At 44.5% G+C, this 18,858-nt stretch overlaps 1 protein-coding gene across 4 annotated transcripts in view; it reads left to right on the top strand.

The window, feature by feature from the left end:
- The window catches only part of CDH20 (cadherin 20), a 184,239-nt gene that overhangs the window by 130,971 nt on the left and 34,410 nt on the right, over positions 1–18,858 (top strand). For 3 of the 4 annotated variants that reach the window (XM_081148453.1, XM_081148454.1, XM_081148455.1), the window contains exons 2-4: positions 8,225–8,627; positions 16,543–16,837; positions 17,992–18,111. In XM_081148453.1, coding sequence (XP_081004579.1) covers positions 8,382–8,627; positions 16,543–16,837; positions 17,992–18,111 — 661 coding nt within the window. In that variant the 5' untranslated portion in view covers positions 8,225–8,381. The remainder of the gene's footprint in view (positions 1–8,224; positions 8,628–16,542; positions 16,838–17,991; positions 18,112–18,858) is intronic. The other variant, XM_081148456.1, reaches the window with a different exon arrangement.

The following is an 18,858-nucleotide window of genomic DNA, read 5'->3' as shown; positions in this document are numbered from 1 at the left end:
GGGGAAATCAGGAGAGTGGTATCAAAAAGAAAACACTGAGTCTCCAGCTTATAGGCAATGTCTTCTACAATTACCTTCCAAAAAGGTAATTGGGATCTGCAGATCCACAATATCAATCTAGGATCAGCTAATTCTAACATAACATAGCTCATTGTATTAGTTCATTCCGAGGTAGTTCTAGAGTAGATTTTCTACTTTCTGATAACTTGAAGTGCCTAAATTCTCTGTTTCTCTAACTGAAGGGTATGTGGCAATGAGTTTAAAAAAAGGGGGGGGGGCTCTCATCTCAAAAGGGCACAAGACTTATGTAGCTTTGGGCATGTATCATTCTATCTCTCTTCAGTTTTTCTATAATATTAACAATTTTCAGAATTTTTTTTTTAAGTTAATAAACACCCATGACTCCAATGTGAGATTGGGGTAAAAGGAACAATATCTGACATCAAAAAGTTCCTAGCTGAGTGAAGTTCTAGATCAATTTCTCCAAGTCAGCTCCAGGTGAGCCAGCGTCATTGAGCTTGCTCCATGTGTGTGCTCAGGAGCAGGAAGAATGGCTCTAAGGGAGAGGAAGGAACTCCCAGTCTTTCTTTTTTTTAACATGTTTTTTTAATTTATTTTTTATTGATTTCAGGAAGAGGAAGGGAGAGAGAGAGATAGAAACGCCAATGATGAGAATCATTGATTGGCTGCCTCCTGCACACCCCCTGCTGGGGATTGAGCCCGCAACCCGGGCATGTGCCCTGACCAGGAATCGAACCGTGATCTCCTGGATCGTCGGTTGATGCTCAACCACTGAGCCTCACTGGCCAGGAGGAACTCCCATTCTTTATGCCCAAAGCTCCTTTGAAGTTTTGGACTAAAAAGAGAAGAAAAGTTCTTGCCTCCCCTCTTTTAATAATCAGCCATAGAAGAATGAATTTTGTATCCCTAAGTCTAAAACCAAATTTATTACCATGCTCTAACTAATGTCTCCTCCCAACTTCCTGCCATAACATAAGCACAGAAGTTTTTTCTCACTGTTTCAACACCACCCAACTCATATGCACCTTCCTTCAAATCTATTCAGTTTGCAAATGTTAGAGGCTCTGCCTCAGCAAGAGTTCGGACATCTCACCAATCTTTTCCACCCCTGGGATCCCTGTTTGAAGTTCTTACCAGTTTTCCTTGGACTCTCAATTGACTCTCCTACCCCCTCTCTCCTTCTCTCCAGCAATGCGACTAAAAAGAGATTTTAATCAGTTAGGTTAAATGCTCAGAAACCTTTAATTGCTCACTATGAACAACTAAATATATTCAAAACACTCCAGTCCAGCAATATTAAAAGCTCCTAGTGGTTTTGGCCTGTATCTCTCATTACTCTCCTGAATGGACCCCTTTCTCCCAGACAGGCCCTTTGCATTCTACATCTGCACCTTTGCACTTGCATTTTCTTTCACTTGAAATGCACACCTCACTATGCTTCAAGGCCTAGTTCATATGCTACCTTGAACCTTTTCCTACCTGGTAGAAATCATTTCTCCCCCTCTTCTGACATGACCTAGCATTTGTGTTTAAGGTTCTAGCGGCCCTTATCATAAGCAGATCTGTGTTACCGTCATTCATGCACAAAGCACATGTTGTGGAGTCAGAAGAATCCTAGTTCACCCACTTCCTTGTTATGTAGCATTTGCCAATAGCTGTGGTGTAAATACTCACACCACTGCTGATTTCAAGGAGTTGGGAAGAGATGTGCAAGTCTGTTCTCATGAGAGCTGGGAGGAGCTACACCAGCATACTACTCTTAGTATGTTTCTTTGTAAAATGGGAAATGAGTACCTTTTCATGGAATTCTTAAAAGATTAAATGACAAAGTAAATGTAAATTACTTAACACAGCCTGGCATAGAATAAGCACTCCATGCTATCGCTTCCACTGTGATTACTTCTATTACTCCTGCTGCTGCTACAACACTGTCACCACTGCTAGTAATGGTATCATGCCTCCGCCTATTCCTATTTCTACTACTAGTATTAATGGTAGTATCTCCCTCTCTAAACTATAAATTTCTTGAAGGAGGGAAAGGGAACTAACATTTATTAAGCACCTACTATTTTTCAAACGCAAGGCTTTCACCATCTGCCAAACACTGTGCTAAGAGCTTCATAGATCTTTTCTCACTTAATTCTGACAATCACCCTTGAGAGTCTGTAATTACCTCCACTTTGTAGATGACAAACTAAGACGGAAACATGTTAAGTCTCTTGCCCAAGATTGCGCAGATAAGAAGTGGTAGGGCTAAAACTGAAACTCAATTTTGTTTGGCTTCACAAACCATTCTTTCATTAAACACAGTTGATGCTCAAATATTTATCAAGTTAATAATTTAAGTCTTAATTGTAGATAGCAAACGTTTACCCAAAACTCTTCTTTCTATGGATTAATCTTTATGGTGCAGGGAAGGCTACAGAACTTTCCTGCCTTCCTGAAGTTCTGTACAAAAGCAAAGTTGTAAGAGAAAACACTGGATAGCAATTATTTGCAAGTTCTCATCAAAGAAAATCTTTGGCCAAAATTTTACATTTAAAATACATGCTTTTTTCAAATGAACAAGCACAAATTTAATGCAATTTTAAATGTCATATAAGTATCACATAAGACTAAAAATTAGTGAGCATGTGAGACAGCTCTGAGAAATAAAACCTGATCATTCCTGTCTAACTGTACTCATAGAAATTGCCCATGGACTGAACTGCAGTGTCATTAGCTTAGATTAAAAGTGAAACAGAAGGAAGGGTGAAGTAGGTCAAAAACTTCCTGACTCCTTTAGAATTCAAACATTTACTAGACACTAAGTGTGTGTGAAAGGATCAGTAAGAACCTATTTCCCATTCTCGGAGGATATGGGAAGAAAGACAGGGCACCCTCAATTGGAAAAACTGATTATAACGAGAATGAAAAGCAAAGAGGAATTGGGCATGAACTCTAGAGAAAGGATTTCTAACATGGAAATTCCTTTATTTGTGACCTTAGCAAGGGAATTTATATCTTGAGGGTCAATGTATACACAGGACACACAAAGCAGGTTTTCTGTGGGACCAATCGGGTTTTCCAAAGCCAGCTTTTAATTACCTAATTCAAGCCTTCTTCCATGTTTTTGTTCTATCCTCTCACCCACACAGGGACATGCACATACGTCTACTCTTATATAAAATCAGATACTGTTCCTAAATTCTTCAACTAAACCACCCCTTTACCTCCCTCTCAGCCACACCAACCCCACAGTTCCATTTTTGGGTTTGAAACACCAGTGTGGTTGTGGGAATAGGAGACGAAAGAACAAGTGGTGAGAAGGGGAAGGGTTCAGAGACTGGTAATAGCTTCAGTGAACACTGCAAGAGCTGAAGCCTTAGGCTCAGGATTTCCACGGTTTTTGAGGAACTTGGAATTCACAGAAATATAAGTAATCAAAATTAGAATAAGCGAGAGTGATGGCCACCTTGCCTAAGAAATCTCCAGTGAAATGAAGCATTCTTTGTTTTTCTGTTCAGTTAAAAAAAAAAAAAAAAAGGTAATACCATAATTCCTTAATTCCAGTCACACCATCAACTTATTTACAGCCTCTTTGAGGGATGGGGAAGGAAATGCAGCCACATTAAATGTGAACACTGATTTTACCATCTATCTTATTTCAGAAATGTTAACTTTGGGAATGGGGGGCAAAGTCACGAAGCAGGTGAGATGTGCAGGAAGAAGGTGACAGTGAGAGCACAACCCAAATGCAGGAAATCTAGCACCTGGACAACCCCTTCTGGCTCTGTTGAGAGTTGGTCACCTCTGTCGGTGGTTGGCTTTGAGTAGGCTGGTGAGTTGATGGCCACAAGAGGGATGAAGCTTCTACTCATGACATGGAAAGTCTGTAGTAAATGAAACAGACCGTAAGTCAGAGAACTGTCTCCTCTTTCAGCGTACAAAACCACACCATACACCCTTTACACAGCAGATCCCCAGCGGTAGGCCCTGGTCAGCGGCACAGACACACACGTGCGGATTCAGGCTGGTGGAAGTTTGTTCATGGAAGCACTGGAAGTATTTGCTTCATGGAACTCCATAATGGAAACCTTGTAGTCTGTGAACTGTACATATTTGAAGATATCATCATATAAATTTTCACTCCACTTTATATCCCTATCACCTGTTTTGTTCTCTGTGGGTTCTACATTCTCTACTGAAGAATTCTGGCTCCTAAGTAAACGCATTTGTTTCGTATTTCTCAAGAGAGACCTTGATTGAGGGGCAGGGTAACGTCGTCACACTGAGTTGTGTTCTGATTTAATGGTGATGCATCTCGTGGTCCACTGTCACGTTTCTTCGTATACCTAGAATCTTCACGAGTTTCTTTTTTCTTGTTAAGTGCATTTTTGAGGCTCTTTCTGTAAGCAAAAGTGATAGCTTAAGAGGTTTAGCTGCCTAAAACCGCGAGATCACTGTTTGTATTTACCTGTAAAAAGGCATGAGGCCATATCAGTAAAATAACACCCACCCCCTTCATAGGGAGTCCCTAGCAGAAGCAACTGATTTTCTGCTTCTATGGAGATAGAAGTTTGAGTTTACTGAGCAGTACTTCCATTAACCATGAAAAGCTCAGGAAAACTGGAATAATGAAGAAAGAAATCAGAGGGAGACCATAAAAGCCCAGTGCATTTCAATAAGAAAGCATTAACCATCCCTTCCCCCTACTTTAAATATCACAACGAATTCAAGCAACAAAATAAACAATTCACTGAGAGCACACTTACGTACAGCTTTAATTTCTTCCTACTGTGTTCATTACCAAGCTATTTGCTTTCTTCAGGCAGGATGGGGGGAAAACTTTTAAAAGACTCATTTAACACAGAAGTCAATTTCCTCTAATGTAGTCTTCGTGTGGCATATGTGGTCCTCTAAAGCAGATCCATATACACAAATATATATACATTAGCCTCTCCTTTTATAAGAACAACAGAAATTAGCTCACCTTCAACCACATAATCACTATTCTTATCCCGCAGGGGAAAACATGCATATGAGAACCATATCACTTATAATAATTGCAAACTGGTTAGTATTTCTGATAGAAATGATTTTCCCTGTACTTGCATAAAAACAGCTCTAAGGGTGAAAAGAACAATGTAACTATTATATAAGCCAGATTTTACTTTCTAAAAAGTTAGGCAGGAAGTCTTTTTCATTGCACTCCCCTGCGAGAAAGAAGGAATGAAGTGTTTTCCATCAACTGCAGCCATCGAGGGATTTAACGTAGGGAGAGTGGACGGGCACTGCGGGCTTTGGTGCTTCTGGCCTGTAAAAGGGGACATGATCATGCGACACTTGTCTTCTCTGAGCTCGGGGTGGAGGGAGTCAAGGGGGGGTGGGGGGACATCTGTAATACTTTCAACTACAGTTATTTTGGATTGCATTCATTAGTGACAGAACTCAGTATAGTACAGAATTTTTTAAAAGGGGGGGACATGAGAGGGGCACATGGGCCACCAGAGCTTTCACAGGATCCCCAAGGGCTCCATCCAGAGGCCACTTTTGAACATGTTCAGTGAGAGGAGGAACCCGGGGGCTCTGCCCAGGGGTGTAGGAGGCCAGAGTGGACAGGAGGGAGATGAAAGCTGAGGGGGCCGATCCGCCTACAAAATAGTCGTCACAAAGATCCCAAAGATTCCTTGAGCTCTTTGGATGACACCTGTACGTAAAGATGGGGGTTTTAATCGGCAAGGACGCATGTCCACTCTAAGAGATGGAAGAATATAAGGCACAGTACTTAAAGTCCCTCAAAATTTCCTCAAATCTCACTCTGTCCGTAAAATTTAGCTGGTGGAAGCAAGATAGGGGACATCTGCACACCCCACCCGCATACGCGCAGCTGCGCAGTTCAAATTCTAAACAAGATGCTAAAACTAGCCAGAAAGGTAATCAAAATAAGCAAAAAAATTCTTAGGCAAAATGAACACATATGAAACACAGAAATTAAAGGAAATATGTAGAGTATATATACTGAGTTCTGTCACTAATGAATGCAATCCAAAATAACTGTAGTTTCCCGATGGCCAGTCCTTCATTAAGTTTCCTCATATGGAAAAGCAGTGTTTGGTTGTATAGAACTAGCTGGGCCATAGCCCGCTACCCAATAAAACTTATCACAGATGTAGACGTCTGTGAAATAATATATATACATTAAGCCTTTTCAGAATTTTGGTCCTAAAATGTACCCAGGAAATACGTTTCAGGTTTAGCTTCAACATTTTTACACATGGCCAAGGTCATTTCTCCTTATGTGACTGTTCGCGTGTCAGCGGGCACCTTAGTCATTTTCAGAGCACTTTCAGGACCACATTATCCCGACAGATCCTTGTGGTCATCCTTTGATGCAGGTGGAAGAAGTATCGTCCCTGCCTAACCGATGAGGGACAAAAGCTCATCAAAGTAAACAAGCCAGAGAGAATGAAGACAGAGCCGGGAGCTCGACTGACTGGCTCTTAGTCTAGTGCTCTTTGGAGAAATGACAGATAGGTTTCTGTCTCCCAACAAATGGAATATTCCCTTTATAGTTACCAATCCCAGTATTCTGGCAACAGCTTTTTTTTTTGGCAATGTCCTTTAGTCCATCTTCCAGGTCCCTAAAATAGTATGGCTACTTCTCACCAATCTTTGTCATTAACTCATCTCCTGGGTGAAGGTTCCTTCTTCCAGAACGTCTCCCCTTAGGGAGCAGAGAAACATGAGCTGGGTTTCTGTCTACTGGTCCAAAGAGAGAGGAGCACTAATCCTTGGTAAGCGCCTCCTGGCCTGCCATTGGTCTTTGTTAACAAACTAATCGCCCGAAATAAGGCGCATGTGGCTCGCTTTTCCAGCACAAGCAATCTGCCTTTAGATCAGAACGCGTGAGGAACAGCCTCCCATTCTGTTACAGAAACCCCCCAGGGCCCCTCGGCTTGGCCCTCTATCGGTTCTCATTGAAGCGATTTCTTACGCAGAAATAAAATGATGTATTGTATGAAATGATTATAAGATCTCTTCTAATTCCTTGGTTCGTGTTTATAGCGAGTTTTCGGAAGGAAAAGCTAGGATGAGTTCTGGTGATGGCAGGTGGAGGGTGGTAGCCGGCATCAATGCGTTCCTTTCAAACCACTTGGAGAAATGGAGCATTATTTCGTTGCAAGGGCCTGAAATCCCCAAATACACACATTTGTTCTGAGAAGATGACTGCAGTTCTCCACGATAACAGTGAAAACATTAAGCCCACAGAAGACATTTTGGTTGTTTTTGACAGAGTGGCTTGAGTGCTATGTACTACCTCGTTAAAAGCCCAACCAAAGCAAAGGTTGGTGAGGTCATAGCATAGGAGTGAGGTCACCAGCTCATCTGACTTCACAGAACAAAAGAAGTGTGACTGATGAAAAGGTGTCCCCAGGGTAGAAGTCAACATTCTTTTGCCTAAATGAGTCTTTCAGATGGGGGGCGGGTGCTGCAGGCTAGCCTCTTAGCGTGCCCACAGTAGCATGGGACTAATAGCCCTTTAAAGTCTCCTGTGAATGATATAATGATTAACTGACCATTCAAATCCTAGAAAGGTCACATTAGCAGCCCCCATCAGTGTTTCAGAGCCAAAGCAGTAGAGTGTGAAACTCAATCCCGCCATGAGCTCAGAGAACGATTAAAGTCAGAAGTGATCCATGGCTGCTTATAAACGAGGTCCCAGATTCCTAATATTATCAATAACATGGGGCAGGCACAAGATAACTGTGGGTGGCAAAAAGCAAAGACAGTTAGATTTTGCTTTTAGTTTTTTAATAAGCCAAGTAAAACAGTTGGGTTAATGAAAATATTAGTTATTAGCTGTAAATTTTGGAAATGAATGCTATATTTAAGAGTTTAGAAGGCTGTCTGATCATAAATATTTCAAGCCAATCAATAATACAGCATAACCCTCCAGCTACACTACCAATGAGAAGAAATTTATTCACTAGTTTTATTCCCACTGAAATCCATATCCAAAGGTTTGGGATTGATTATAACAAGAAAAATTGTTCTTTTATCAAAATAGTACCTATTACTCAAACAATTCTAAAGAAATACCATGTTATGACTCTTTAATTTGTTGAGTAAAAAACTGAGTACTGACATTTCTTGAAAACTTGCTACAAGCCCACAGGAAAGAATTTGACATCATTACACTGTGTTTTCCTTAACTTGACAGGAAGTCAACTTCAAGCAGATTGACTTGAATTGGGATCTCATTTGGGAAGCATAATTATCCAATAAACTGTGGTTATTTTTTTATTATTATTTGGAAAATACTCAAGTTCCAGTCGCTTACCATCCTGTACCTAACTTTCTGAAAACCTGGCAATCCCATGTGGACTTCTGGTAGAATGAGCAATGCAAAGAGCTGGCTTGGACTTGGCATGTCCTTGTACTTCTGGGGATTGATGGACCTTACGACCACCGTTCTCTCGAGCACACCAACACCGCCAGGCAAATTAGAAGCGCTCCTGTCAGACAGGCCACAGTCACACGCACGGACGAAGAGGAGCTGGGTTTGGAACCAGTTTTTTGTTCTGGAAGAGTACACTGGAACCGACCCTTTGTACGTCGGCAAGGTAAGAACTGCCAAAGAGAAATGAATGATCAGGATACTGAATTCTGAAACTGAGCATGAATTGAACATGCAAGCTCACCTGGCCTGCGTCTGAAGCCTTAGAACAACTATAACTGGTGGCGTGTTACTTGACAGCTAGCTGGATCTGATGTTTGCTTTGCCAGATAACTGGTCAGAAAGGAAAGATTTCTCTCCTTGTTCAGGCTTCTTTTCTGAGCAGGGGCCGGGCGGGTGGTGGGGAGAAGTGAGAACCTGGATTTTTGGAGGAAAGCCTGGGCCCCTGCAAGAGCCAATCAAGTCCCAAAAGAGGAAGCAGCAGTCAAGGGAATGACAAGATGGGGAAGAGAGAAACTAGGGAAAGCAAAGGGGGAAGCAGAGGGCTTTTTGCTTTTCTTTTTTTTCCCCCACGGGTATTGCCTGAGGCCCAAATTTAATGGGAGGGGGGTCAGAATAAAACTCTTCATTCCAGAAGATCCTAGCATGTGTTCTATCCTAAAGGATGGCTGGAGACAATCAATGAATATATTCATAAACTTTGTACTCGAATTCCCTTGATATATCTATCATTTTATTTTTAATCCAGGCTTTCTCCTATGTTTACATTTTTTGGTTGTTAATCAGAGACCATGTTATGAAAGCAACCAAGTGAGAGAAAATGGGAAACAAGGAACTAATTAGAAAATAAATAATTCATTCAAGTGATAACTTAAACACTTGTTCATTAGCACAAAGGCTAAGAATATGGGTTTCAGAGTCAAACACATGTGGGTTCCAAGCCTTGCTCTGCCGATTGCTTCCAGAGTGACTTTGGACAGGTCACTGAGCCCCATCGGCCTCTGTGTCTTCACATGTCTAAGGGGAAATAATAAGAGAACTGCGGCTTCTCAAGAGTTGTCTGTATAAACGCTTCCCTCAACTCCCACCCAGGTCTTAACCCGGTTATCTGACTTCTGTCCCCACCACCGCACTAAAGCTATTTTTCATGGAACCTCCCCGCTACCAAAGCCAATGGTTTCATTTTATGGAACCGCCCAACCCTGGCCCTGGACCCTGCCGGCCACTCCCTCCTTGACTCACTACCCTTTCTCGGCTTCAAGCCCTTAGCCATCCCCTCCACGTCTTTGCTGGCCCTCTCCCTCTACCTGACCTCAGTCATTGGAGATCTTATAAGCTCCGGCCTGGGCCTCTTCTCTGCCCACGCTCATTCCCTGGGAGGATTCACCACCCTGTGTTTTAAACTCCACCTCTAAACCGACGTATCAAAAACCTCCATCTCTGCCTCAGATCACTCATCTGAGCTTCAGGCTCATACACCTACACCACCTGCGAGAGCTCCACATTCATGGCTCAAAGGCCTGCCAAATGGAGTGCACCCAGTAAGGAATTCTTATTTTTCCCCCCAAACCAACTCTGCCCCCTATCTTCTCCATATTAGCATTGCCACCATCCAGTTCCTGAAACCAGAGACCTGTGGTCCTTCTGCACTTTCTCTTTCCCCCACATTCTCTCCACCTGCAAATTGTTAGTCCTGTGCCAAAATCAGTCCCAAATCCTCACACCTCCACTTCTACCAGTATCTCTCACCTGTGCAAATACCCAGACTCCAAACCAGTTTCCTCACTTCTACCCACACTTCCCTCCAAACTATTCCCCACAGATGATCTTTTAAAATGTGAGACAGAGCATGCCACTCTGCCTACATCCTCCAGTGTCTTCCCATTGTGCTTTGACTCAACCAGACCCCCCCACACGCACACCTTACAAGGCCATTCCTCCCTGGCCCAGCCTGCCTCCTGGCCTCCCACGTCACACTCTACTCTCTCCCTCACTCTTGTGTTCCAGGGATGCAGCCTGTGTCAGTTCCTACGACCTGCCAAGCTTTGCCTTATTGTTAACTCTTAAGGAAATGCTCTTCCTCTGACTTCTTTCATGGCTGCCTCTTCCCTGTTTGGACCTGGGTCTGTCTAGACCATTCTCTGGCATAGGCCCTTCTGTTAGAGTCTCTCACTACCATTGTTTTTTTCACAGCTCTAATCACAACCAACAACTTATGTATTTATTTACATGTATATTGTCTGAAGCCCCAGACTAGACTACAAGTTCAATGAGGGCAAGGACACTGCTCCCATCTTATGCTCAAGGCCCAGCATAGCACCTATTACATAAACAATGATAAAAACGAAAATGAATGGTTGTAGTAAGAATTAAATAAGCTAACACATGGAAAGCACTTAGCACGGTACCTGGTTCAGAGGAAAATCTTAGTAACTGTCACCCTGCAGTAGTGGTGGTTGTGGCGGTGGTGGCAATAGTAACAGTAATGTGCTAATCGTGGGAGTGGTTTCCCTTGACGTCTCCCTCTCCTTCTCTCCTTCCTTGATGCACAGCCGGGCACCACGTCCTGCCCACCCTCCTTGCCAGTTTCTCTCAGGTTCTCCTCACCGTGCCCAGGCTCTGTCACTACTGCGGTCCCTCTGCTCTTCGTGATTAAGTTAACCAAGCGCTCGCTGCCTGCCTCCCTGCAGAGAGACTCATCCCGTCCCTCGCCCCAGGACTCAGGACATTTATCCCCTCGAAGCCCTCTTTCCATCACGCTGCTCCTCTGATTAAGAAAGCACTGGAGAGCTCTTAGCATCGAGTTCAAGGACTTTCAGAAAATGACTCCTCCCTCCTTACCCAGTTTCTCAAATCTAGGCCTGATCCCAGCTGAGCTGGGTCTCCTTACCGGCCCCGACACACATCTGGCCTACCCCGGATGTACGTCCGCCCTGCCCAGGACATGCAGTCACGTCCCTGTTCAATCACATCCAAACTCCTCAGGCCCGGCTTAGAAGCCACTTCCATCATGAACACATCTTCCATCTACTCAGAATCCCAAAGACTTCTAGCTTCTCATTTGTAAAATGTTTCTTCCAACCAGACATCCATGGCTACTGCTAAAGTAACTTTAAGAAAATACATTTGTATTAAGCAACTGCTTTGTATGCATGAACGATTGAGAGCCCCCTTCCCTTCTCCCAAAGGGAGAAACTGAGATACCACTCCTAGCCTTCCCTCCACCTCCCCACACTGAAAACCCAGCACAGAACCGAACACGCAAAAGTGCAGAGAGACAAGGGTACCTAAGGTTTTACTGGGCTGCTAAGTACCGCGTGTCAGTCAGGTGGCATTCACACAGATCATTTAATCATCATAGCAATGCTGTGAGATAAGTATAATTCACCACATTTGGATAATTAGCCCAGAGGACTTGACTCACAGAGGTCATGTTCATTGCCCAAAGTCACACAAAAGGTAACATAAAAGCCCAGATAAAATATACGCCGAAATCAGACACTGAAGCCACTGGCTTTCCCTCACCTTGCCTCGCATACGCGTGGCCCTGACTTTAGACTAAGCCCTGAGAGATACACAGAAGAGTCAGCGGGGTTCGGGTGGGACCAGGACTCTAACCAAGCCTGACTGCCCCCTGACGCTGACAATACTTAGCCGTGTAGCACCTTCTAGCAATCACGAGTAGCGCTCACTCTTTCCTAATTACCCCACCCCAGGACGCAGGACACCCCAGGGGCCCCTAACATCTTGTCCAGCTAACACGCCAGCAACCAGTGGACGTGTTCACCCTGTACTGGGTGTGCTACCTCCACAGGGCGAAGACAATCATCCACTCACACGCCCAGGAACTTTGCCCCTTTACTTCCTTTTCAAAAAGAATCCATCTCCCTTCCATTCCCTTTACACCTCAGGGGCATCAGCGTGTCACCTTGAGCTCTGGAAGATGTCTGTTTAGAGAGCCTGCCTGAGTATTTGCTTATTTCAGAAAGCAGTAGGGCAACAATTATCAGCTGTAATTGGTGTGGCCTCGCAAAATCCACACTGGGCTTTCCAGGGACAGGCGGAGTCGAGGTAAAGCTAGATTATATTGACATACGCAGAGCGGGGGCTGCAGAGGGCTCGTGTCTGCGCACGGATCTGTGGTTCCAAGGCAGGCTGAGGTTGACACTGCGCGACGCTGGCTAACCGCCGGCTGGGGGCACTCGCTGCATTGCTGGAACCACACGGGCGCTACGAAAGGTGGGAAAGGATTGCAACTCACCCTTGTTTTTAAAATCAACTAAGATTTTTCATAATCTGTGTGTATTTCCCATCATTCACTACTCCTTTGGCCGAATATCTTACAGACTAAATAATTATTAGGTTAAGTAGAATATCCACCTGTCTTATTCTGTCTAGGAGATTTGGGGGGGAAAGTCATGTTTCCCCAAGATATACATAACTCTGTGCTGCCAACTCCACTCTAGAAGCTCTTGCCTTCCTCCGAAGAGCTGGTGCTCAGTCAGTGTTGGCTGAATTAAATACGGAGAAATAGAAAACATTTTATTACAGTGCCAATTTGCTGAGTAACTTAGGAAAGCTGTTAGTGTCTCCTAGCAATTTTCACAACCAAATGTGTATGGATGGCTGGCAAACCCTAATATTAAGTGCACGTTGCTGTGCTGGCTGTGAGGCTCGTGTCCCCAGGCTCCGTGCTCCCCTTTCCATACTCCACTCTGTGACGCTGGCACTGGGACTCGGAAAGCCACAGTTTTTCATTTTCCAGCCAGCTCCCTGGTGGGTCCTGAGAGCAGGATGTGCTAGAGGGAGAACCATCAGAGGCAGGCGGAGGAGCAAAAGGATTGAGACTCACCCTTGTTTTTAAAACCCTTTTACCCAGCCGGCAATTGATTCCAGGTTCTGGGTTCTTTCCACACTCCAAGCACCAGCCTCCTCACAGCCGCTCACAAACATCAGCACCGCTGGATGGCATCCCCTCCTCAGCCGTCTCAGCTCTGCGGGTGCTGGGTGCTGGGTGCTGGGCACACCTCCTCTAAGCTCCGGAATCCCCAGCCCCAGCGGGCAGCACTCCCTCCTCAGAGGTTCAGGCCCAGCCTCCTCCAAACATCTAGACTCTGGGAGACCCAACCTCAGGCCCCGCTCTGCTCCCCCGGCCAGAGGGGGGCTAGCTGTGTCCTGGAGCTTAGCCCTCCCATACCTCAGGGTTCCCTTTTGGCCTTTCATATCGAATTCTCTGCTAAAATGGCCGGTGTAGGTTTTGTTCCCTGACTGGATTCTGAACTGAAACAATTATATTCCCCAGAAACCAGTCCTCGGCAAGCCGGTCGACCCTAGCCCCTTCGTAGCTGGCACTCGTCCTGTTCATGAGAGGCCCTGCCTCTCAGCCCAAGTCCTCACGCCCCCCTCCTCCCTCCGCTCTGCCTCCTGCCCTCTCTCACGCAGGCGTGCTTGCAAACACGCACTCAGAAGCTACTCGAAACATGCTTGCTAGCTCCTGCAAACACAGGTAAAACGATTTCATAGGCAGCTTTGACCCTGTCCCTACACCTTACACCATTCTTTCAATAACATTTTTTGAGCATTCGCTACACGGGAGGAGCCACTAAGATGAAAGCCGCATGGTTCCTGACTTCGAGGAACTCACAGTCTAGAGAGACCTTCAAATTCTTCCAGCTCACCTGTGTTAGGTGAAAACAAAGATAGCAGACCTGAGGCTGAGCCCAGACTGTTGGCATCGGCCGGCCAGCTGGTCCTGAGGAAGCAGAGCCTCCACAGCAGCAAAGACGCTGAGCCTTCGGTTGCTCACTAAGCTCTCTGCGCGGGCGGAGCACTGAAGCTTGGCCTGTGATGACCACAGGTATGCGCAGCTTCGCTACGGTTCAGAGAACCACACTATTTAGATGACAAATAGAGCAGCTCAGAACAGTCCTGCTTCCTTCTTTGTGTCAGCTTCTCTTCTTTCTTTTTCCCCTAAATAACCTGCCAGGCCCGGGATTAAGCTGCTTCATTCTAAGTGAAAGTCCTGTGCCACATACCTTGCAGTGATACATATCTGCATTTACATTCATATGCATATTTATATACGTGTGTAAGCACGCGCATGCATATGTATTTTTTAATTTAAAAAAACCCTGAGATCCTTGCTCTCCTTTGCCCAGCTCCATTCCTCCGCCAGGAACACAGTTCCGTGTGGAACGGATTTTCATTTCTTTGTGGCCACGTCTGAATAAAGTGGCTTTCTATGCCACACAATAAGAGCTGGGCACCTCTGCTTTTCCAACTGCATAAATGGAAGATTTGGATTGAGGAAAATAGTAATACTGTATGTGGAATGAGGAAATGCGAGCACTTTGTATTCTAAATACAATTCTTTCAGTAGAAAAAAATCCCCGGCTATTTTTTCGGTCAATTTTGTTCTCTTATTTCCCTTCACTAGATAAGGCACAGCTGAATTCCTCCAGGCAGCAAAATCACCGCCTGCCTGGTTTGGCCGTGAGTCAATCTGAGATCAGCTCAAAGAGAGCCACAACCTCCAAACCCAGCCTTGTCTGAGGATGCTGTGAATAGAGTTTCAGGTGCCTTCTTGGCGTCTGTGCCATTTAATCCTCAGAGTAACACCGCCCCAGCAGTGCTTCAGGCAGCCTTCTGCAGCTTTTACCACCGGACTGTGCATTTTAAAATGCCAACAGGTTGCTTTTGCCGTCTTTGCTGCTCTCCTGGAGGTGTGAAGGGAGCAGAGAAGAGCTGGGCATGTTAACACCCATCTCTATGCGTGTGTATCATCATGGTAACCAGCACCATCTATAGAGTTCTTATGATGCGAAACGCTGTGCCAGGTGCTCTAATACATTAATTTCTAATGATCCCAACAACCCACCAAAGGAAGTGCTCATACTGTTCTCTATGTTTATATATAATATAAGAAATTTGAGAGTTATAAACAATAATTTGTCAAGGGCACTCAATTTATAACTGACATGGTGTTCAGGCTGGATATATTTGCCTCTCTGGCCTAAGCCTAACACTGGTTGTCTGTTTTATAAACTGAATCTCATGAACTTCATCACTGAACTATTCAAAGTGCCAACGACCCCAGCAACAACAGAGTGAGTGGTGGCTGAGTAAACGTAACTAAATTTTTGTCACCCCCTGTAGAGAGAGAGAGAGACTGTTAAATATACATTGCACAGAATTCTTGCCACCTATATACATTGTGAATAATTAGCAATGCAGAAATTTATTTCTAGGCTTAAATGAAAATAGTGCCACTGGACTCCTTTCAAGAGTCATTAAAAAGTAATTTGGGGGGAAATATAGTTGGATGAGCAGATAAAAGCATGTCCCTAAAGCAACCACCCACTTATAGACTAGACTTGAGTGATCCAGTTATGAGCCCAGGAACAGGTCCCACTGAAAAGAGAGATGCACTGATGCAAAGACTAATAACCAGCAGTTACATTCCATTGACACCTGAAACATAAGCGAGCACAGCCCTGCTGAGTGAAACCACAGCACAAGGACCACAGACTCGGAGGGCTGAAGGGCCCCGGGAGTCACATAGCATTCGCAGTGCAGTAGCCATGGCCTACTTATCAATCATTTCAGCAGCATGGCAGCCAGCTTGAAATTGTTTTTACAACTCCAAAACTTAATTTATATCAGCATTTTCTTATTTTAAAATGTTTAAGCTTCTCCATTTAAAAAAAAAAAAAATGTAATGGAAAGACTGGGTTCCGCTTTATCCAGCTTGTTCCTGTTCTCATGTTGGGGACCTACACTTCCCAGAGTTTATTCCTATTTTCTATATTTCTCAGGGCAAGGAACTTAAAACAAATAGTAGTAAGTCCAGGATACTAAATGCTGTGTGGAAAAACGTCACTTATTCATGAACTTATATTTGCTCTTTGATACAATCATGTTCAATGAATATTTGTTCTTTTAGACAGACATTTTAAACATTTGAATAGAGAAAATTCTTCTTGTTTGAAAGGAGATCATCTGTTAGGACCAAACTGAAAATCAATGTATTTTTGACACCTGTTCACTATCAGTAATGAGATTTTGGTGCCTTATCTCCCTAGCTTCATTCAGACATGGACAGAGGAGATGGATCCATCAAATACATCCTCTCGGGGGAAGGCGCAGGGATCGTGTTTACCATCGACGATACCACTGGGGACATCCATGCCATTCAGAGGCTCGACCGAGAGGAAAGGGCTCAGTACACGTTAAGGGCTCAGGCCCTCGACAGGCGGACAGGCAGGCCAATGGAGCCGGAGTCAGAGTTCATCATCAAAATCCAAGACATCAATGACAATGAGCCCAAGTTTCTGGATGGACCTTACGTTGCCACCGTGCCAGAAATGTCACCAGTGGGTAAGGTGGAGATTCACTGACTCTCATAGAGTGGCTCCTCTGCAGAAGGTCCTCCCGTCTAAATGCGGAAAAGGAGAGTATGTACAGAACAGCTCACAGATTATAAAACCGAACCCAAAGTGACAACCCAGTCCTTAGGCAGGAAACTGCCTACACGCTGAAATCAGCCATAGTGAAAAATAAAATTAATAATAAACCTAGTGTTGTTATTCAGTTCTAGTTCTTAAAAAACAAAAGATGGCCCAGCTAGGTGTGGCTCAGAGGTTGAGCATCGACCTAGGATCCAGGAGATCCACGGTTCGATTCCCGGTCAGGGCACATGCCCGGGTTGTGGGTTTGATCCCCAATCAGGTACGTGCAGGAGGCAGCCAATCAATGATGACTCTCTCATCATTGATGTTTCTGTCTCTCTCTCCCTCCCTCTCCCTTCCTCTCTTTGAGATCAATAAAGATACATTTTTAAAAAATGGATGGATGGATGGATGGATGGATGGATGGATGGATGGATGGATGGATGGATGAGTGGATGAGTGGATGAATGGACAGATGGGTGCGTGGGTGGGTGGATGGGCGGATGGATGGATAGATAATGTTTGATTCATAAAGGAAAAGCATTTGGGTATAATCAAAAGAGAAATGAAGAGACAAAAAACTGTGCTGTCCTTACTAGTTATTAAGAATTTAAAACATGACTTAGGGCCAATCGTTCTCCCTTTCCCTCTCTCCCTCTCCTTCTCTCTCTCCCTCCTTTCCTCCCTCCCTCTCTTCCCTTTCCCCCTTCTCTCCCTCTCTCTTCTGTCCCCCTCTCTCCGCTCTCCCTGTCTCTCCCTCCCATCCTCTCTGTCTCTGTCTCTCCCCGCCAGTCTCTCCCTCCCTCCCTCCCTCCCTCCCTCCCTCCCTCTCTCTCTCTCCCTCCCCCAAAAAAAGAGAAAAAAATAAAATAAAATAAAAATAAAAAAAGAATTTAAAACACAATTCCTATCCCTACTTTCTAAAGAGGTACAAGATACGAGTTATTGAAGCTTGACCTAGAAAAGGGGCTCTTCCAAGGAAGCAAATGTAACAGTAGCGAACGCTTTAAACTGCCCATTTGGGATTGTGTCCAGCCTTTAGCAATTCAACTTGAACAGGTTTCCACCATCTCTCTTCATCAGGGACCTCCGTCATCCAAGTGACAGCCACAGATGCTGATGACCCAACCTACGGCAACAGTGCCCGGGTAGTGTACAGCATCCTCCAGGGCCAGCCATACTTTTCTGTGGACTCCAAAACAGGTATTTGATGCAACAGTCCAGTCAGGGGTGTTTGCTTTATGCCCTAATAATTTATAACTGCTACTAGGACAGTCCCAACTCTCCTTTTCAATGACTCTCCAGGGAGTGGATTAACCAGAGAAAATTATTGTAAGCTTTGGGATTAAGAGAGCAAACTAGCACTGCCCTGGTGGGTGAGAGCAGTGTGGTGCTGTGTATAGACTGTTCGGGGTATGCCTGGAGAGGCCAAAAGACCTGCCTACACAAAAGTACCTCCTCATTAGCCTTCAAAAATCCAATGGTTGTATTTATTCCCAGGCATTAAGGTCTTTTATAACTCTAAGAAGACCTGAGAGCAGCAGCATATTAACCTGGCTCAATATAGAGCCAGAATCACTGATTTTGAAACTAGAAAGAGCCTTAGAGGAATCATCCAGTCCATCACCATTCACTTAATAGATAAGAAAATTGGGAATTGAGACCTTAAAAAGTGCTAGTTGTAGCTATGTCCCCTGGTACATGGTCTGATTTCTTTCCACTGAACACCCTGTGCTAAGCAGAGAAAAGGGCCAGAACGAATGGATGCTGGTACAGACAGGTTTTGGTAAGGGAAAGGAGCACAGAGCATGGAATGTGCCCCCTAAAAGGCAGCTGCTGAGTGGGGAGCTCTAACTGGAAGGACAGGATGGAGAACTGGATGGGTAAGGAGCAGTGTGGCCAAAAAAGGGACAAATCAACGGAAGCTTGGATTTGTTTTGTTTTGTTTTC

Source organism: Miniopterus schreibersii (genome assembly GCF_964146895.1).
Source record: "Miniopterus schreibersii genome assembly, chromosome: 10".
NCBI classification, from domain to species: Eukaryota; Metazoa; Chordata; class Mammalia; order Chiroptera; family Miniopteridae; genus Miniopterus; species Miniopterus schreibersii.
Note: the sequence above shows the minus strand (reverse complement) of the source record. Positions and strands in the feature narration are given on the sequence as shown.